The sequence below is a fragment of the Mchenga conophoros genome, linkage group LG18 (genome assembly GCF_057382185.1).
Source record: "Mchenga conophoros isolate Kocher_MC1m ecotype Shallow Benthic linkage group LG18, M_conophoros_male_GT1.1, whole genome shotgun sequence".
Classification (NCBI taxonomy): domain Eukaryota; kingdom Metazoa; phylum Chordata; class Actinopteri; order Cichliformes; family Cichlidae; genus Mchenga; species Mchenga conophoros.
Genome location: NC_140543.1, coordinates 31,965,919 through 31,988,106, shown reverse-complemented (window position 1 = coordinate 31,988,106; position 22,188 = coordinate 31,965,919). Strand labels below are relative to the sequence as shown.

At 39.1% G+C, this 22,188-nt stretch overlaps 1 protein-coding gene across 2 annotated transcripts; it reads right to left on the bottom strand.

Annotated features, from left to right (window-relative positions):
- Positions 1-440: 440 nt before the first annotated feature.
- LOC146554198 (polypyrimidine tract-binding protein 2-like) lies at positions 441-21,761 on the bottom strand. 2 transcript variants are annotated; one of them, XM_085253648.1, is made up of 17 exons: positions 21,660-21,745; positions 20,387-20,408; positions 20,172-20,223; positions 19,711-19,874; positions 18,924-18,995; positions 18,761-18,832; positions 18,489-18,647; positions 17,164-17,274; positions 16,299-16,467; positions 13,883-13,960; positions 12,282-12,394; positions 9,768-9,801; positions 7,365-7,457; positions 6,883-6,999; positions 4,536-4,635; positions 3,025-3,102; positions 441-2,286 (listed from the first exon to the last, which is right to left on the bottom strand). In XM_085253648.1, the coding sequence occupies exons 1-17, from the start codon at positions 21,665-21,667 to the stop codon at positions 2,157-2,159; spliced, it is 1,572 nt and encodes a 523-aa protein (XP_085109774.1). In that variant the 5' UTR covers positions 21,668-21,745; the 3' UTR covers positions 441-2,156. The 2 variants fall into 2 exon arrangements, with proteins under 2 accessions (XP_085109774.1, XP_085109773.1); XM_085253647.1 differs by lacking the exon at positions 13,883-13,960 and having other exon boundaries at positions 21,660-21,761.
- Positions 21,762-22,188: the final 427 nt, after the last annotated feature.

Sequence of the window (22,188 nt, the reverse complement as noted above, 5' to 3'; positions counted from 1 at the left end):
TCAAAGATACTTCAGAACCTGCTCTAGCTCCTGAGTCACAGCTACTCCATGTATGGAAACAAATATTCATGAGATAATACTAAATGGAAATACAATTGAAGACAATTATTTGAGAGTCAGAATGCCAAGGGACTCCGGTGGAATTTCACCCATTTAAAGCAGAAATTTCTTGGATGGTCTGTACCTCACAGCAGGTTGCGTTATTTCTGATTAATCCAAGCACCAAAAGGCTATAAACACAACAGAGGTAAAGCTCTGAGCCTTGTTCTGCTGGAGGTGTCTTCATATTAAAAATAATTTTGTTTTCTATTTTAAATGAGACTGTAGGCAGAACAAATGATGTTCCTTGGAGGTGCAGCGTTTTTTCTCTGCAAGTGTGGTAAGAAGAGAATAGCCAAAAGAGGGAAAAGCTGAGAGAAAGAAGTGAGAGCAGAGAGAAGTGAACAGAGTGAGAGACGTTTATTATAGATAAGGTACAGATGAGAGCAGAGGCCTGAAACTACCCAGACATACACAAACACAATTTTACTTGAGCTGGTTGGTAGAAAAGACGTGTTTAATTTGTGCTAATCTGAATCTTATCACAAAAGAAACTGAACTCAGGTAGAAAATTTACAAGAATCATCTAAAAACGGTCTAAAAATAAACTCTGCAGCTGGAAACAAGATCGAGAGGTGAGAGAAATAAAACCAACTTATGAGGCGACCTCAGCTGAAACAGTGACAAGTTTTGTGCGTCTCACTTTGATAAATAACCACGGACTGTCAAAGAGAACTGAAAGACAAGGTTTGCTTCTTTTTAAAATTAACAAGACATTTTTTCCAAACATAGGTTTACAACAAAAGATTGGCAATCATTACCAATACACATGTTGTTTAAAAACACAACAGTAAAATCAAACTAAAGGCACATGTACTTAGGTCCCGATGGGTTATCCTAATATCAAGAGACCAAAATGACATGTTGAACCCTTGTTTAAACAGATAGCATTAGCAAGAATCCTGTGCATGTGAGTGTGTGCATCCACTTACGGCTGCTTTTCCAATGACTAAGATGGGATTTAAACAGGAAACAGATGGCATCACCTTTGTATCCTTAATATGATTACAATGAGTCGATACATTCTATGTTGTGCTGTGAAGGACATTTCAGGGACATACATGTCCGAAACAAGCATAATTCACTTCAAACGATGACTATCATTCCTACAAATCTTTTTAAAATCATATAGAAAAAAGGTACAATAGACTTTCTAATGTTCTTTAAATGTAGAAACAATTTCCAAAATGATTGTTCAGAGACAGGATAACCAGCAAGAAAGTATGCAAGTGAAGGAAAAAAAACAGAAATGGTGAAATTCTGACACAATGACTCTTGTGCATTAAGTGTTAAAAACTGTTGTTACACTTGGTGTTTAAACTACATTTTAAAATGACTGGGTGTAGGTAAAGAAACCCCCTCTAAGTAACGAGTGCTTCTAATGTAATACTGGTCATATTTACATTTCTTTCGACTCCTGTATGCCCACTGCTAGATTTCTTTTTCCCTTGAACATGTCATACTTTGGCAATGAACTACATGAGATTTGAAGAAGCGGAACAGTCCAGAAAACATCTTAAAATAACAGACAACCAAAGAGGAGCAGAGACGATGTAAATGGCTTTCAGAACAATGCCAGCCTGATGTTTAAACTGGTATCTGCTGAAAGAGTAGGTGGTTCAGAAAGGAATACATAGAGAAGTGACTCAGACTTCAAAGATAAATTCAGGGAGAGGTCAACTCTGACAGACAGTTCAACACGAAATAAACCACAGACCGCACTTTAAATGAAAACTACCAGTCTGTACTGCTCTAAAGAGGATCTCAACACCAGGTTAGATTTGAAGTCTTTTTCACCTGTAACCCTGGTAAACAAAGATAACACATTCAGCTGGTGTTTAGTTGCTCTTTAACATGTTGTACGGATCAAAGCAGAACTGCCTCTGGGCTGAGACTGAGGTAAGCACTGCTTCTACTGGTTGAGAAAATATATTGTAGTGAAATTCTGATTTTCTCATTTTTTTCACTGAAAACTATTCCAAGGAAATTTTCAAAAAGGGGACCACTGACAGTGACTTGTTGGCTTGTCACAGATCTGAATGTGACAAGGATTTGGATTAGATGGTAGACTTTGAAAAGGAGACTTTCAGATGGTGATTTCCTCCCATGTCGTAGTTGTGAAGATCCATCAGGGCTTGGATCCCTTCCTCAACTGATGACATCTGGATCAAAGCCATCTTACGGTCTCTTAATCGGGAAACAAAGAAAAGTTGAATGTCACAGGGAGCAAGAAAAACATGTTCACTCATGTTCACTTCTTCTTTAACATTACAACTGCCAGAATTTGATAATTTGATTATTTCATTACAGGCTGCAATGTTCAAATATATATTAGAATGTTTTAATAAATCAATCAATAAACAGTTGGAGCTCAGGCTGCTGAGCTCTGGATTTCACTGCTCTGTACAGCCACCAGGTTCTCCATGTGTTCTCTCACACACTCCACCTTCTTTAACGCGCTCTGACACGACTTAGCATCCCACCCACGACCTTTCAATCCCGGAGTAACTATTCATCTTTTATCAATCCATCACATCCAGCTAGCTCTGCCTCATGTCATAGCAATATGCACATCAAAATGTGTGTAAACAATATGTGTTACTAGGCAACCCAACATGTTCTGTTCTTGTTATTCATTAATTTCTATGGGAACAAAATGATGTCCCATTTGATGAAAAAACCCATTATAGGAATGGTTTGGGAATATGAAATGATAGTGTTTTAATTTGACCACAGTTACATAATTTAAAAAATTCCAAAGGGTCAAAATGATCCCCTTGTGGTTCTAGTGTTCTTTTGTAAGTTACCCCAGTGAATTGCATGCTACTTATCTAAAGTGTTTCAAAGTTTACTGCTTTTAACTTAAAGTAGAACGAATACCACTTATAGTGTCTTAAATAACTTCATCCTGAAAAGGTTACTTACTGGAAAAACTTGAAGGCCTTCACAGTCCCTCCACTGTTGGAGAACAGAAGACGCAGGTCATCCTCTCCTACCCCATCACTAAACAGGAAAACAGCAACTGTTATAACCTTGAAGCAAAGAATTATACACTGAACAAAAATATAAATGCAACACCTTTGTTACTGCTCCCATTCCCCATGGGATGGACGTAGAGACCTAAAATTCATTCCAGATACACAATATAACCATCCCTCCCAAACAGTGGTCACAAATCAGTCCAAATGTGTGGTAGTGGGCACATCTGCTATATTGAGATAATCCATCCCACCTCACAGGTGTGCCACATCAGGATGCTGATCTGACATCATGAGTAGTGCACAGGTGTACCTCAGACTGCCCACAACAAAAGGCCACCCTGGAATGTGCAGTTTTTTGCACTATTGGGGGTCTGGGGACCCAGAACCGGTCAGTATCTGGTGTGACCACCATTTGCCTCATGCAGTGCAACACATCGTCGCATGGAGTCTATCAGATTGTCAATTGTGGCCTGTGGAATGTTGGTCCACTCCACTTCAATGGCTGTGCGAGGTTGTTGGATATTCGTGGGAACTGGTACACGCTGTCGTATACGCCGGTCAAGCACATCCCGAACATGCTCAATGGGTGACATGTCCGGTGAGTATGCTGGCCATGCAAGAACTGGGACATTCTCAGCTGCCATCTGCCCTGAACAATGTGAACCATGATTCATCCGTGAAGCGCACACCTCTCCAACGTGCCAGACGCCATCGAATGTGAGCATTTGCCCACACAAGTCTGTTACGGCGACGAGCTGGAGTCAGGTCAAGACCCCGATGAGGACGACGGGCATGCAGTTGAGCGTCCCTGAGACGGTTTCTGACAGTTTGTGCAGAAATTGTTTGGTTGTGCAAACCAATTGTTCCAGCAGCTGTCTGGGTGGCTGGTCTCAGACGATCTTGGAGGTGAACCTGCTGGATGTGGAGGTCCTGGGCTGGTGTGGTTACACGAGGTCTGCGGTTGTGAGGCCGGTTGGATGTGCTGCCATATTCTCTGAAACGCCTGTGGAGACGGCTTATGGTTGAGAAATGAACATTCAATGCACGGGCGACAGATCTGGTTGACATTCCTGCTGTCAGCATGCCAATTGCACGCTCCCTCATTGCTTGTGGCATCTGTGGCATTTTGCTGTGAGACAAAACTGCACATTCCAGGGTGGCCTTTTGTTGTGGGCAGTCTGAGGTACACCTGTGCACTACTCATGATGTCAGATCAGCATCCTGATGTGGCACACCTGTGAGGTGGGATGGATTATTTCAATATAGCAGATGTGCCCACTACCACACATTTGGACTGATTTGTGACCACTGTTTGGGAGGGATGGTTATATTGTGTATCTGGAATGAATTTTAGGTCTCTACGTCCATCCCATGGGGAATGGGAGCAAAAACAAAAGTGTTGCGTTTATATTTTTGTTCAGTGTAAATAATACAATGTGTCCGTGGCTATTTTACCGAATGTTGGAGAGGTGAAGCGTTGCTGAGGGTGGAAAGATGTTCTGGAAGTTTTTCGATCCTGGCTTCTTAAAGCGATGGAGTGGTGAGCCAGAAAAATCTGTGTATTGAAAACAAAATATCCACATCTTGACAAAAACACCTGCTAAAAAGTTTTGCTAATAATTCAATAACCAAATCTAGAAACTACAAACATTTTTAGACTCATGGACTAGGTCAGGGGTTGGCAACCTGCGGCTCCGGAGCCGCATGCGGCTCTTTAGTCCTTATACTGCGGCTCCGCGTGGTTTGGGAAAATAAATTAGAAGTATTTAGCTGAAGTGTGATTTATTTATGTTAGTTCTTTTTTAACTTGTAGTTCTAAATTGGAAGATTACTGTGATATTGAAATATAAAAATAAAATTATATTCTATTATTTTTTCATTGCCCAAAATAAGCGTCACACTCGTGGAAGCCGGTGTACCCGCCGAAACGCCGTGCATTTATCGAGACTTTCAACCCCAGGTAGGCCAATTATGGATCTTCGGATCCACATTATGTCAGCAGCTGTTCTCCACCGTGAACTATGTTAAAAACAAACACCGCTCACGCCTCACAGACGACAGCTTACAGTCCTGCGTAAAGATGAAAGTCCCATTGTAAACATACCACGGCAGACCCGACGATGTTTCCATGAACATGCTTTTCAGCATCTCTTTATTGACCACTTTTCACACACGGTTGCTGTACGCATACAGCCGGCTGTAGCTTTTCAGCTCACAGCCCGACACATAATAACACAACAGCATAGATAGCACCCATCTGTGCTATCTATGCGGGTACCGCTCAGGTGCGTCGCCTGCCCTGCAGCGGCGCTGCAGACCACGCCCCGCCACACACATTAACCAGGTAAAATACATATTTAGGCAGAATTTAACAAATATCTATTTTTCATTTTTCAGCAGCATAGTGCTTTTTTACAATTATTTTTTAAAAGTCAGGTCAAAGCTCCAAAAGCTCCAAAAGCCCAAAGGCGATATAACAGTTTTTGTTTGCTACATGGATCATTTTAGTTCAGCTGGGTGTCTTTCCTTTTGTTATATTTCTTTAAGAGTTCAAAATGTGTTAATTGCATAAATAAAATGTAATTTTCTCTGTAGCACTTAAAGGATTTCATAAGCAACATACCTTAGTTGTTCACACAAAGCATAAAGGTAAAAACAGTATATACAGTGTTATCTTTATTTTAGATGTCAAAAAGTATTTGCGGCTCCCAGTGTTTTCTTTAGCGTGGAAATGGCTCTTTCGGTGTTAAAGGTTGCTGACCCCTGGACTAGGTGAACAATCTTTGAATATGGCATCTGGTTCTCCCAAGCAGGACAGCGCTGCCATTAAGACAGAGAAAAAACTTTCTAGCATCTTAAATTACCTTTATTACATATTGTTTTATGCACTTATGTAACTAGATCAGGCCACAGCTGTTTTTCATCAAATAACAGTTGTTTCAATGTTCTTTATTTAAAATAATGAAGTTGGCGATAGAAGTGTAACATCCAAAGGGGCAAAGTGAGCAAACTTTTTTTTTTTAAGTCAAGTCTCTCCTTTGACACACAATCATCTTTTTGGTATGCCACACAAATTTTGGTAAAGTCAAACATGTGGATCATAAATAACGAGATTTCCATACAGGATTTGTTGGAGTGTAGTGAAGGAAAACACACAGAGCGTTGGGCTGCAGTGGCGACACCTGTAGGGAGCAGCTATTCTTGATGCAGGGCTTGACACCAGCTTTGGAGTAAGGCTGCAGTTATCACTTATTTTAGTAATCAAGTATTTCATTGATTATTCCATCGATAAATTGGATAAGAAATACTTTTGTCTCATTAATGAGCAATAATAAATATTCAAAGGTGCAAAAACAAAAGTTTTAGAAATTGTAGTGTTTTAAGTTTGTACACTGTTAAAAAATTAAAACAGAATGGCTGTCTCCAGCCTTCAGCCAGTTGTCTAATTTAAACACCAAATTGGATTACATTAACAGTTCATCTGCATGTTTCATTTTAACTTCTGTATATTTCAGTACAACCTTTGTAGCTTTACTGCAGATTTTTCACTGTGTAAAAAGTGGCAGTGGATGCGAGCAGCTGCAAAGTTTGCTTTTCTTCACATCAGAGTTTGTTAAACAGGTGGTTTGATGAAGGTAAGTACCAGCTGTTTCCAGTAAAGGTTTTAATGATGATTACAGGAAAAAGTGCTACTATTTTGGACAAGCCATTATACTGTGGCCTCCCGTGGCTGGGTTAATCCTTTGATACACAACAAGCAACATGAAAGATACTGCCTTGTTGCCTTCCAGGATCATCTTACCTTTAGTTAATAGTTGGTCATCCAGTCCTTCTCTGGGCAAAGCCACAGTCTGGTGTTTGGACAGTGTCACTCTCATCACTTTACCAAACACCTTCTGACCATTCAGGTGACTCATGGCTACAGGTGAGAAATGCAAACCAAGAGAAAAAAAAAAACTTGAAATCTGGCAAATGTTGAGAATATGAAATTTTCTGATGCAGTGATTTTGATGATTACTGTACTGTAATCATCAAAATCACTACTCGAGTGACTTTGTACATGCAAATCTCAAGCGCTACAAAAACAAAAGCACATTTCATTTTCTTCATATCAATGAGAATCTTTAACAGAACATTTTTTTCAGTGAAATAATAAATAAATACATTTTTCCTAAAGAGTTCTTCAAAATATGTCAACCAGTGGAACTGGCAAGTTTTCACATTAAGCCTGAAACAGTGATTGTAAAAATACAAGCATCATGCCTTAAATGATCTCAAACTTACCAAGTTGAGCCTGGTTGCCATCTGACAGCTGAATCAGAGCGCTGTCCTTTTTGTTGTAGAGTATCTTTACCCTTTGCACATCACCATAGACCCCTGAAGGTACAGAAAGAAAGAGCGAGAGAGAACGAGCGCGAGCGAGAGAGGGAGATCGATAGGAGAGAAAGAGAGCAGGGGAGAAGAGAAAGAAGACAGATAGAGCAGGAGAGATGGAGCCGACGAAGATAAAAAAAGGAGAAGTGTGAAGGATGGAAGGAATAAAGTTAGTGCTAGAAAGACAAATGAAAAAGATGGAATCTTCCCATTTGACTTCAACTTTAAAGTCAATAAAATGCCTCTGTGAACCTGAGTAGTTTTATATCATGACTGTGAACCAATGAGAAAATCGTGGTTGAGCTTTAGCAATGACACCTGATTGATTATTGAGCAGTGTATGCAGGACTCACAAATCCAGCCTAATAATGCAATTCAAAATGGAAAACTAGACACGGACATGGTCAAAAATACACGTCATTAAACAAATATAGAGTAAACTAAGTCAGGAACATGACTTAGTTAGAACTCAGAACGACTGATATCTTTTCAGTGATTTTGAATGGAGATATTTTGAACCGTGGACATCTTGGAGTTGCAAAAACTAAAAACTAGTTTATATGAGTGTAAAGGCAAGAAACTCTCGTGCTACTCGACAGTCCAATGTGACCTTTGTGACACAACTTATTTAGAGGATTGATTGGCTGCAAAATCCAACTGCAAACTGACTGCACTTGTTTAAAACAAAATCTAGGAAAAGAAGGATAGAAAGAAAAGTAGCGCAAGAATGAGTCTTAATGAGTACACAGGACTGTCGTGATCAACCTGATTATCAGTAAGGAAGGAAAAAATAAAAAACCACTAAAAGACACATGGTAGCCAAGGCACAAGGAGAAAGACAGCAGAAATCTGCAGGGATGCAATACTTTCTGCTGTGGTCTTTGCTAATAAACTTGAGAGTGGAACAAATATTTATTTTGCCATTTCATCTAAAACAAATTTTATCTCATTTGTGGTCGCTGTGGTGCTCTAACAACGCTTCTATTACTTCTACTGGCTGTAAAACCTTTCAGCACTCACTTTTACAATGAAGCAGTTGAATTACATTTTCACAGGCAGATGTTCAATGTATTTAAAGGTTAGTCCTAAAACAATAGTCAGGTGTTCATATCAACACTGAAACAGGTTCCTAGTCATTAAATAATCCCTTTCCTAATGCACTTTTAGGGTACAGTTTTAAAATTATAAGAAGAAGAAAAAAATTAGGGTGATTAATGCAAATACTGGTTCAAGCACTGGCTGGCTGGGGCTTGTTCTCCCTGTACCTGCATGGATTTCCACTAAAAAAAAATCCTGCTTCCTCCCACAGTCCAAAGACATGCATGTTAGATTAACTGGTGATTCTAAATGGCCATGGACATTAAAAAAACATTTTCTCTTGTTTTTACTGGTCTGTGTGTGCTGTGGTACGAGAAACATGCAAAACTAAAGATATATCATAAACTGTTAAGCTCAGTCTGAAACCTTGTCAATGCCAGCTACACGTACAGAAGCTGCTCAGCCATGGAAAACCATGCTGTGAAGCTCCTGGTGGACAGTTTTTGTGTTGATGTTAATGGCAGAGGATGTTTGGGTCAGCAGAGCATTAGTGACCCCTCTCTGTACCTTTACTTTACTTTTACGATTTGAATTATTGCAACATCACCATTTTATTTTTGTACCATGCTCCAATTCAATGAGTTCTTCCACAAATTGCAGACTGCATGGCTAGATGTATAATTTTATACTCCTGTGGCAAAGAGTCAAAACACACCTAAATTTTAAGATTCCCCATACTTTTGTCCATATACCATACATTTTTTCCATGCTCAGTATGAACAATTAAAAGCTCTCTCAGTGTTCACAGAGACACCCGACTATTGACTTGAAAAAATTCTTAAGTTGAAGAAAATATGGTGCAGTATTTTAGATACATATATGCAGTTGACAGTTTGGCTTTTTCGTCTTTCTGCAATTGTACATGTAAAAAGAAAACACCAACAACAAAAAACCAAACAGAAACTTGTCTTTTGACTGAAGGCCTGCTACACCAACTGTGGACCAGGCAGAGTTGTTATGCGTTATAGGGTATATATGTAAGTGGTTTTGGTGTCTTGAGTTTAGAGATAAGCTGACCGAATGGACAATCTGTCAGACTCACTGCACTTTTAATGTGGTGACAGAAGTATATTTGAACTCTTGAGTACACAATATAATAGAGAAAGGCTTGGAAATACAGGAAGATACAGAAGTCCACGACATCACTGAAGAAAGTGAACAAAACTTGATTAACAGAGAGAGATATACAGATAGAATAGTAGAGGTTGAACATACCGAAGAGGGTAAAGAGACTTTGAGGCGTGACCATCTTTAGAGAGAGAGACCGCAGAGCAGAGGACAGGAAGAGGAGGAGCAGAGGAGGAGGAAGAGGAGAGACGAAGGTAGAAATCAGACCGCCCAGCGTTGGACGAGGGGTGGTGGTTTCCATGATGGTGAGGGGTGGAGCAAAGATGAAGGCCATGGGGGAGTGGGAGTTTCGGAGAGGAGGAGGGTCAAAATGGCAAAACCAAATTGGTTTTAGATCAGAGTGAGAAAAGTGAAGAGTAAAAAGTGAGAAAGGAGGCAAAATAATTCAGGGCAAATGTAGATGATTGGTTAAGAGAAGTGTGCGGCAGTAAAGAATGGATGGCCACATGGAGAGAAAATAAATGTGTGAAGGGGGAGCAGAGGAGGGAAAAAAGGAGGCAGGGAAAGGAGAAAGGAGGAGAGGAGGACAAAAACCAAAGCAGAGGTCAGTAAACAGAGCATCAGTGGAATATCAACGGAGTCTGATTGATTGCTGGCTGGATTTCAAACACACAGTCCAGTTTTGTTTACACACATATGCAAACATTTCTTTCGGAATGCATTTAACAGCGAAGAAAACAAAACAAAACAATGGAAGGCAGGTAGAATAATAAACAAAAAAACAAAGAGTGAGTGGAAGAGTGAGCAGCAGGACACATCAAACCAAAAGGACACAGTACCATGAAGCAGATGGCTGGAGGCATCGAGCACCACAAGAACCACCATCCATGTCTGGCAGATCAAACTGACAAGTGTGGAGGAGCTTTATACAAACAATGGAGCTAGACCACTTAAATGCAAAGCAATAAATTATTCATTCAAACATTACTAGGGATGCACCAATCCAAGGCAATAACACCTGTAATATACCTGCTAATACGGAGTACCGATCCAATAGTCCGCTAGTACTAAAATACAAAGCTGTTTCCATCCCTCTGAGGAGGAGATTCGGAATCATTGTTTGTAAAAGCAAACTACAATGAAAGAATGCATTTGTGTCATTTAAGCTCAGTGTGACACTACTGTGATGTCATTAATGGTCACACTGGTTTCTCATTGGCCCGCTGTCACTGATACCTAATATAGCTTTCAGAGTCATGACTGGCATTGGGTCGGCGCATTCCCATGTACGGCAATTTAAAACCAGGACGATCTAAAAAGCTATTCATAAAAGAACATGTATTCATTTTACAAATTTCATCCTATTTAAAAAAAAAAAATCTAACATTTCAAATAAGTCCTTGTGTCATCACTATAAGTAGTCCAACCCTGGAACAAGATCCTCTGTGTTAACAGAGGCCATTGCCAAAACAAGGGTGTCAGTTTGTCACATTTTACTACTACCAAAATTAGTCGAAAAATTTTAGAATGTTCAAGATGGATGAAAGCTTTTTTTAAAGTTTTGCTCATTGTCTGGGACTTCTTTTACTATGAAAACTGGAAACTCAAGTCTACTGTGTTAAGACAGCTAAAATCCATCCATACATTTGATGACAGAGTTGAGAAAGAATGAGCAAGTGACTGAAAAACATCACTTGGGTTCAACACTTACAATATGAAGAATGGCCACACCACACCCAAACACTACTTAACAAATGGACTGTATTGAGCAGACTCCCAAGTGTATGTGGAAGTTGCTGCTCTCAAGCGGATTGGTCACCAGAGAAAACTGTGTGCTCTTATGAAACGGTCAGGATACAGCTCCTGCACTAAGGGTAGAAGTGTGAAACCACTATTTTACTAAGAAGTCCATTTCAATACAGAGAGGGACAAAGACAGACAGAGAGAGAGGAAAAGAGAAGGAGTTTGATAGAGAGATGGAACACAGAAAAAGATAACAGGTACAGAAGATACTGGAAAAACAGATGACAGAATAGTTGCACATTTACACTTAGAAAATTAACAAAAACTTGAAAGACTAAATAGAATGCTATGATAAAAAATATACAAGTATGCAGGTGTTTATTACAGAGAAACCTCTCACCATCTGACAGACACAATGGGATCAAACATGAAGTAGTTGAAAATATTTTAAGACAGTAAAATTTAGGACTTGTGATGGGTCTTGGAGAACAAAATCAATCTGGAGATTCATCTCTCTCTCACATAGACACAAAAACACACATATACAGACACACACACCCTCACACCACTCCCTAACAGTCATTCCTGAATCTGAGAAAGTTCTTGAAAACAAGATAAATTGGCCAATCCACACTAAAGGCCAATCCACACTGGACAATTTAACTGGGGAAAAAAGTTTTGGTGCTAAGTGAAGAAAACCCTGAAACAGCTTAGGGGTCAAGACGATGTATTATACTTTAGCTAAGTGGAGGAAGATATGGGAAAAATTTAGCACACAAAAGACATAGCACACATCCAACCACAGCCCACACAGGAATTTACACTACTACCAACCTCAGCAGCATCCAACAATTCAAATAAGTGCATTTTACAGAACTTAAAAATATTACTTTAACATTATGCACATGGTTTGTGTACCTCTTCATTTAGGTTGGATGCCAACAGGACCCCTGACACTCCTGATCCTGATAGAGCAACGCGACCTGCAGCTGCTGCTGCCGCTGCTGCCGCACTCAGAGGGCTGATGGCTCCTGTTCGGAAAGCACAAGAGAAGGCACATCTCAGAATTAGACACTAAACTACAAAAACTAGAAACACCAACACACTTGTTTATTGTCAGCTAACTGCATGAAGCATTGGCAGGGCTATTATTTTTAATCAGTTTAACAGATTCTAAATGAAAGAACTACTGTGATCTGAAATGCGAAATATGTAACAATTCCTCAAATGTGATAAAGAAAAAAAGACATGAAAAGAAATCAAAATGGACAACCTAACCAATTCAGGGTAGGGTCTGACATGATTGAGGTTATTGGTGGTATGACAATTGCCATTTAACTTTAGCTATCTCAACTTTAAAAAAAAAAAAAAAAAGGAGTACTTGTTGGCACTACAGAAATGAAAGGGAACGGTCACCAAAGTGAACATTACCTGCACTATACCATTTAACATTTTTGCTTCTTCTCTATAGAGGTAAACCACATAGAGAAGCAGGGCTTCCAGTAGAAAAGCTGTTAGCCCCATAACCTTCAAAAGTCAACATCATTCATACAGCAAAGAATGATCAAGGCTGCTGTAATCTGTAAATGGGGAACATATGCGGATGGATAACAGCTAAACAGTTAAAACAACAGTAAATAATATAAGTTATTATTGAGTTGTTTGTTTGTTTTTTTAATTAACCTTTAAAGCTTTTTCCAAGTTGCTTTTATTTCATACCCAATAAAAATATGCTAGTGGATACAGGTAACAGCTGTAACTGTACAGCTGGGGGAAGGTGTAGCTGTCGACAACAATGAAGCACACATAACATTTCCCCCCCCCAAATCTCACTGCATTCAACTAACAGGGCCATTTGAATCAACACAGATTTACACTCTCAACAAAGACCCCTCATTTTAAAACATGGGGAAGAAAAACAACCATGAGCAAAGTTTTCACACATCTGACTGAATATTATTTCTATATTTTTTTTTTTTACAAAAATCAACAGCCATAACATACAACCTGCATTTAAACCATTTAAGTGTTTTGGTGAACAGAACAAGTTAATCTACAAAGAGAAATTCTTCAAGACTTCAAAACGCAGCAATCTTTAAATCTCTGAAACTGTCAGTATTGCTATTAAATTAAGCTGAAAAAGCACAGTTTAAACAGTTCAGCTAATTTAACACAACCTATACATATATTTAAATATTAAAAATAAGATTAAAAAAGCTCATAAAAATAGTTCAGGTTAATCAATGCCAGCACATTATTGGGAAAAAACATTTATTATGTGATGAACTATAATAATACAGGGGACTGCAAAGAACCCAAGTGTTTACAAGATGGTAAACAGCAGTTTCTTAAGGCCACTATTTGCCTCATTTATATATTTAGTTCCAAAATCAACCGACCTATTTCGTAACCACTATTCTTTTATAGTAATCATAGCTGGACATGACAGGAGACAGGGCAGCAGTAACAGAGGCAGAGTAATGGAAAAACAAAAATAAGAAAAAAAAAAGTATAGGTACCTCCACCCTGGGAGAGGGAGAGAGAAGATGAGTAACCTCCTCCACTAGAGTAGGAAGCTAGTGCTCCAGATGGGGTACCTACAAGACAATAACAGCTAGATTTATACCACACAACACTTAGCTAACCTAGCACCAAAGAGTACAAATATCACAAAAATCCATACTGGCCTAAATAACAGTATTATATTTAATGAGTTATTACAGTCAATAAGTAAATATTTATCGAAAACTACTCAGATAGTGCATGTCAGATACTGCATCGTCACCAGATTAGAAGAGACAAAATTAACATTAAAAAAAGAACTCTGTGCTTAAATGAGATCTAAGATATATCAGCATTACAGCACGGCTGCAATACACCAGCAACCTGTAAGCTGACACCTCACAAAAAGAGGAACAGAGATGATTTATGTACAAGTAGAATGACCAGAGACAAGTTACGGACATCCAAAAGTCAGTATACAAATGGTGTCATTTGCTATGAATAACGTGTACTTGTCTAAGAGAAAGAAACTTGCTTCTCAAATAAAATGTAACAAACTGACCCACAGCTACAACCTGATGGAAATAAATGCAAGTAAGATCTCTTTTGCTTCAAAGATGGAAGATACTTCTCTATGTCTACAGTTTAATTTGTAGCTACTACAACAAACTTGTAATCTTGTAATGTAAGCTTGTAAGAATTTGTGTCGTTTGCCGCAACTATATTTGGCAACAAGCATTATGCTTCCCAACCATAAGCAGTTCGTTGAGATGACCCGGTGCACCTACTGTACTGACCCAGAAGACGCATATTTAGGAAGCCTGTGAGAAAAATAAGCTTTCAATATCCTGTATAAACAGCAAAATGACTAATGTGCACTACACTGCAAAAAGCTGGGTCTGTTTGAAAGTCACACTCTTGATTGGTTGATCAATTCAAATACTTGCCCCTTCCTAATACACAATACAGTAACAAGGTGTTAAAGTTGATTGTTTTGCAGAATATATTCAGAGTGATTAATGAATAACATTAATGTAAAAGGGAAGAGCACAAGGGCAGTAGAAACGAACACCAAGTTTATGAAGACAATAACACGAAAAGTTGCTTTTGTGTCTGATACTGCATAAATTGCAAAAGTATGAAGTATTGCACATTTCTAACTGACTCCCATGCACCATCAACGACTTGTGCAATATATTTCTTTGTAACGGTTTCGTGCTAGACTTTATCAGGCTAAAGAGGACAACTCATAATATTACCCAGAAACTTTAAACACCCCAGACCAGACCCTAGCACCAAGTCAGTTATACTTATGGGATATTGATCTGGTCAGGTAAATAGCAAAGGGCAAGGCTAATCAGGTACAGCTGCTTTGGTGTTAATGAAAGTAACAACAGGTGCACTAGTGGGGCAACAATGTGACAAGAACGGTTTACAAGTAGGGACCACTGACAAGTTTTCCTCTTTATCTTTTCTAATGTTTTTTAACTAGTTTTGCATTTTGCTATTATCAGTGTCTCTACTGGTAGCGAGACGCTACCAGCGATACCTAGCCCCTACAGAGATTGGACAGGTATTCCAACTCCTCCAGTATGGCACATCGATACGTGCCACGGCCAGAAGGTTTCTTAGTGTCCGATGTCTCCCAGGACAGTCTCGGGAGATTCCAAGACACAGATGGGAGACAGAAATCTTGCCCAACACAATGACCTCCAGGAGACCAGTAGTGTAAATTTCCAAACTGACCAAACAAGAGAAACAGACTTCACAAGGGTGGCTTAGGGTCCAGTGTTCTCTAGTGGGCCCTGGACTCACTGCCTGGCACTGTGGAGCCCGACTGGCATTTGCCACAGAATACCAGAATTGGCAGGTCAACCACTTGCGCACTGTGTTTTTCAGAGATTAGAAAAAGCAGGTTCATCATGAGCACATGTGAACGATCTGAAAGGGTCTGGAGAATCCAATGAGAACTTTATGCTTCCAGTTGGATGGTCATAATTGTCTGGGGAGGCATACACATGAAGGGACCCACACATGTCTGCCAGATCATTTATTCACTTTAATTTTCAAAGTTAATTTTAAATGCATCCCTCTGTAGGTCCAACAATCTATTTACTTGCATTTATTGGCCTTTATTGATTGATTATTATAATGACTAACTGCATTCTTTATTCTCTATTCTTAAATACACAAACAAATACAGAGCGGAAAGGATTACGACATATTCAGTGTAACTGTAATAATGTGTCGGTAAACTGGCTTCAAATTCACTTCCTTAAATTGACCCATGACTGGCAAAAGAATTTCTTTGTGGATGTGTTCCATCTAAAGCAAAAAAATGGAGTTATGAACGTGACAGTACAGGGTTATGGATAAATGGAGGGACAGATAAGTTGATGTTTGATAGATGGATTCAGGAGGTGGTCTATTTACCCAGTAAAGAATGATCCTTGTTGGTTGACTCTCCATCTCCTGTAGGAAGATCAGGCCTGGTGTAATCTCGACTCTTATCATTGTTGTATTTGACGTTAACGTTGACCAGTTTACTGAAGTCTATCCGCAGAGTACAGCATGAGTTATAGATGTTCTGTCCATCCAAAGACTGAAGTAAAAGGAACAAAAGAGAAATAAAAGCTTGTACAATAGTCTCCAAAAGTTGATTCTGTTCATGCAGTCAATGTTGTGGTATCAAATACTGAAATTTTTTTAAGATGTCAGACGAAATCAATAGAGCAAAGCACTTCCTAACTCATATTTTGAGGTCAGTACCAGATTATTATTTTTATTAATAACAACAACAACAACAACAATAACAACAACGACAATGTTGTACAACTGTATTTTGGTACATAGATGGCGACAGATAGAAAGACAGATCTAAAGCCTACAGACATATACTTTAATAACCCTGGAGAAAAGAAAGTGTTAGACACTGTTGCTACTCTGTCAGCATGTAGTGGCTCAACACATTAAGCATTGTTTTTTCTGGTTTTGTCAGCCATTTATGCATCTGCCTGCATACTTTATTTGCGCTTCTACAACAATGGGAAGGCAAAGACCTATTGCAGTGTAACTAGGAAGGATTCAGGGCTATCTGATCCAGCCCTTACTATATGCTTTATCGAAATTAAAGTTTTAAGCCTAATCTTAAAAGTAGAGAGGATGTCTGGCTCCTCAATTAAAACTGGAAGCTGGTTCCACAGAACCAAGAATCCTGGAATCTGCTTCCCATTCTAATTCGAAATAAGTAAGTCTGCATTCTGAGTGTTAGCTCCAGTTTGTGTATTTGTGGCCCCACCAGTTTAGCTTGCTGTGCATTGACGGGGTCACTGAACTGCAGAAGAGCCTGGAATTGGTTGTTCTTGGTGAAGGTTATAATCTTCATTACGGTCCCAAACTTACTGAAGATCTGAGAAGAGGAAAAGAAAAGAAAAAAAAAAAAACAAACACCATAAAACCATGAGCAGCAAACTTAAACTGAGTAAGGTTCACAATTTTTTCTTTTTTTTAAATGTATTTTGAGGTCTTTTTACCCCTTAATTGTAATGATGGACAGTGGAGACAAGAGACGAAAGCTGGGAGAAAAACCACGTGCAAAATGTACAGTAAATGGCCTCGAGGCAGATCAAACCCAGGATTCTGTATTAAGGCTATATATAGGTCACATGCTCAACCCAGTGAGCTAAACCAGTGTCCCACCAATTAGATTTGTTATGATAACAGTTTCAAACTATATAGACAAATGACTAGTCAGCAAAAACAGCTTTTGAAAAGTCTTATGGGGATGATGATCAATGTGGGGATGCACCGATTCATTTTTTTCCAGATAACATCCAATACGTTGGCTGCGGACATCTGCCAATGCTGAGTATGATGCGATACCAGTTTTAAATTAAGTCGCTATCCTGCCTACATAGTGCTACCAATTACAGTCACAGTAATTAATGCTTTTTCTTCTCACAGACACTTGAAGTGTGGCACTGCTAAAGATCTGGAGGCAAATAATATGAGTGAGTTGACAACATCATGTTATGTTACCATAATAAAAGCTTCCCATGAAGTGTTAAACCAAACCAATGTCCTTCACTCTGGGACCTGATGTAATGCCTCTACGAAAGAATATAATAGGAGTGAAAGTGAACGAGGGAGACAAAGTGAGAAAAAGCAAAGTTGTGTCATCCTATGTTTTCAGTCATGTCAGGTCACTCTAACCACAGTTTACAGTTGAGCAAGAAAACTTTGTTGGCAATGAGAAATGCATCCAAACTGCTGCTGCTTTGTATAACTGAGGTTAGCTTTATGCTACCTTAGCTCTGCAGCTAGCTGTTGGATAGCACACAAACACAGAATTGAAAGGAAGGACTCAAACTATAGATCAGTCCATTGTCATGACATCTTGTAAAGCGCTTTGAGTGCTCAGTAGAAAAGCGCTATATAAGAACCAGTCCATTTACCATTTTTACCATCCAGTTTTGGGGTCAGTACTGGATATCTGATCGAAATATCGGATATATGCACCCTTAGTTTATTTCTGTGCTCTTTTTCTGACCTGTAGTCCAAACATCAGAAAATACCAGACTGTGAATACCAAACATAATGCCAAATTTAGTATTCATGTTTTACCTGTTGTAGAACATCTAATGTGACAGGATAAAACATGTTGTCAATGATAATTCGCAGGACAGGGCTGGGGGGTGGAGTTAAGTCCAAAACTCCTGGGTCAGAAGACGGAGAGCTTCCATCCTGAACTGCTGACACTGCCTGCAGTACTGCCTGGGCCCTCTGAATGGAAAGAGAAAAGACACAACAATATAAGGTGATTTAAGATTAATTCATCGAGGACTGGGTGAAGGACAGTCTTTAGTGTACAAATACAAATAAATAAATCCATCTACCTGGTTAAGAGCAGAGTCTGTTTTCAGTTCCTTATGGTTGGAATACTGGATGAAGACTGGAGTATTTCTGACCTGAATACAATACAAATCCACATATTAGTTACTAAGAATTAAAGCAACAGCGGAAAACATTAATGCTTATAGAAAAGGTTGTACTTCAGACCTGTGGTGTGACAGCTGTGTAGTAGTTCACCATAGTTACAGCAGCTTCCTCTGTGCCCAACTCAAGAAAAGCCTGGAAAGGTACACCATGTTCAACTTTTGAAGAATGATAATGCTACAGTTGAGGTGACAAAAAATCCAGGAAAAAATTAACACAAATGGCTAATTTCACAGAGCATCAATAACACCAATGAAAGCCCCCGGGGAACAGACACAGTCTCACTGAATTTAATGAACTAGTAAGTCCACCTGTATTCATAACTGGCCAGACGCTCATTCAATATAGGAATGAATTTTTGGGGGGGAAATAAACTCTGCTCACCTTATGTTAGTAATGGCTTTCCGTGACTAAAATAATGTGAGAGCTTTTTTTTCTAAATTTGCTGTATTTGAATAGAATAGAATAGAATTCAACTTTATTGTCATTGCACATGCACATGCAAATATTAGCATATTTTGATAGAGAAACGTAACTGTTACAAGAGTACTCGCTAGGAAAGTTTTGTCCTTTCAACATTTGCTTTTGGGGGTAAAGTGATAACTAGTATTATCTTCTTTTGCAGTTTACAATGTAAAATCATCTATTTACAGTATTCAGTTCTTGGATTCTGACAAATCACACCACTGCTGTTGTGACACCTTTGGAATAAGGGAGCGGCTGAAAATAGCCTTTTTTCCTTGCATTAGGCCCAGTGCATAATAGTTAATTTCCCATTCTGTGTAAAAGTTGAATGTTTTATTTTCCATCCTAGCACTAGCCGAAACGAGAATATTTCACTGTAGCTCACCTGGTTTTTCCCCTTTAGCATCAGTATATTGGTGACCTTTCCAAAGGGCAGCCCCAGAGCGATGACTTCAGTCTCTGACACCTCATTGGGAAGTTTTCTGATGTGGAGGACTCTGGAGGGAGGTGATTCGTCCAGGCGTTGTTTCTTACTGTCACTGCCATTCGCTGAATATGCACATATAGACAAACATTAAGGATCAATAGCTTTTCATATCAAACCACACAGTTTGGGTCATGTTATTGGGCATACTTGTTCACTGACACATTTTCAAGGATCACTGTAACAAAGAAGTAAGAACAGAACTATTATGAACTTGTAATGTGAAATCATGACTTGACAGAGAAAAGAAATATTGGGAACCGTTAGCACTGAATTGATCTTTTAGGTCACGTATCATATGCACGTAAAACACTTTTTAAGGAGGTGCTTGTGGGTTCCATTCAAGCTACAACTGAACTCACCAGTCATAGAGTTGGGGCTGCTACCGTACATGTTGAGCTCATCTGAGCCTCTCTAGTAAAACAAGCAAAAAAAGAAAAAAAGTTAAAATTTCTATGTTCAACAAAATCTGAAAGGTATACAAAGAAAAATCTAAAAGATCATGTCAAACAGTCAGGGAATACATAATTGTTAAGAGTAGAGGGAAAAAAAACCAAAACTCAGCAATACAACTTACTTTCACACCAACCGCAACATCACTGCCAAAAACAAATGGGAAAAGAGATTAAGGATAAACTGCAAATCTCGTGAGCACTGAAACAATGTAATGGTTCTCATAATTAAAACCAAAATTGAAGTATTGCTTAGTAAAATTGGAAATGATTATGTTGCTGGAGAGAATTTAACTTGTGTTCATTTATTACTGTCGATACTTTGGAGCTCTGATGACTGCACAGATACAACTATCAATGCAGTCTGTAAAACAACTGATTTTCTTATTTCAGAGCTTTAAGTAGAAACTGTACCGTCTAGGCGAGTAACAAAAATGACAAAGTATATGTCGTTTTGGTGCCAATATTCCCTTAAATCATATTACTACTCGAAGAAAAACAATACAGATCACATTTGTTCTGTTTCAACACACCCACCAACTTTACAGCCTGCTTTGAATATGGCCATATTTACTAAACTGATATACGTTCCTCTTACACACCTTTCGTTTATCCATTTTCTTTCCAAATGTACAGTCCGAGCAGTATGAGCACCTGATACTGATGCTAAAGTGTTTTAAAACAAACCTAAATCCAAAAAACCGCCTTTATTTATTGCATTATTTTGCATATAGTTAACTGCACAAACTGTTGTGCGACGCACTCTCACAGTGAAATAATAATATATATATTTTTAAACCCTTAATGTACAATACCCCGACAGAGGTGAGTGTAGCATACATTATTCCAGACAAAGGAGCCTGCTTTCAGTTAATGCGCGAGCAGCTCCAACTGTCAAGTCATGTCGGCTTTGACATGATTCATTAACGCCGGGTTAACTAATCGCTTATTAAAATTGTAATAACTGACAGTAATAGTCGCCAATGCCATGAAACCACTTACATTGATTCCACTGTTACCGGCAGCTTTGTTAATGTAGCAAGCAAACGTTCAATTTTATTTTACACACAAAACAATGCATTATTACGTCGAAACGCATAAGTGTCTTAATCTAACTAGGTTGTTAACACGAGGCATTACCATTACGTTAGAAAAAGACACATAAAACATACTGCTGAATAATGCTCCCCACACAATCAAGACATTTCAGTAATACATTTCGTGACGTTAGCTAGCTAACGTCGTGCACTTCGCTTTATACAGCTTCACGATTTGCAGGGGAGCTAACATTTAGCCTGTGTCAAACCGAGCAGGGGAAATGCTTTATTCTGAATACGGCCCACGCATAGCTGTGGAGGGCACACCCAAAAGCACCAGCTGCAACATAAATACATTTACCCGTCCATTGCAGCTCTTTGTCCTCTTCTGTCTGTTGATATTTCTGTACTCTTCGATGCGGACACTCTAAGCAAAATGGGCGTTCTTCTTCTTCTTCCTCTTCGTGTCTTTTAAGGGTGAACAACAGTAACATCAGGTGCTTTACTGCCAACCTTTGCTGAGGAGGGGAAAGGGAGATCGACTGTAGAATTTTAGAGGCTGCTTGAAGCTGGCTCCAAAAGCAAATGAATCTCTACAGACTCATATGCTTGAATTATATTTATGTTAAAATCCCTGCGTAGGATAAAACATCAAATCATGAGCAAATAATTTCATTTCACAGACACACTGCCACTTGCACACGGAACAACCCAGTCCTGCAGAAGTCTACAACATGCTTGTGAGAGTGTCTGCTTGGTGAGCACTGCAGCAGACTCCAGCTCTAACAGGCAGCTATGCTCTTAATGCTGAATTCCGGTGGTAAATTGGTGTAATTTTTGACAATGATATGAATATATGCCCCTGTGCACCTGCAAAAAGGCCCAGCACG

Bases quoted from the DNA above. Each gene is read 5' to 3' on its own strand.
- LOC146554198 (XM_085253648.1), bottom strand. The intron at 16,468-17,163 runs GTGGGGCCACAA...CTTTTACTTCAG, and splicing joins ATGCACAGCAAGCTAAACTG to TCTTTGGATGGACAGAACAT. The intron at 9,802-12,281 runs GTACACAAACCA...CTCTCTCTAAAG, and splicing joins CATCCAACCTAAATGAAGAG to ATGGTCACGCCTCAAAGTCT.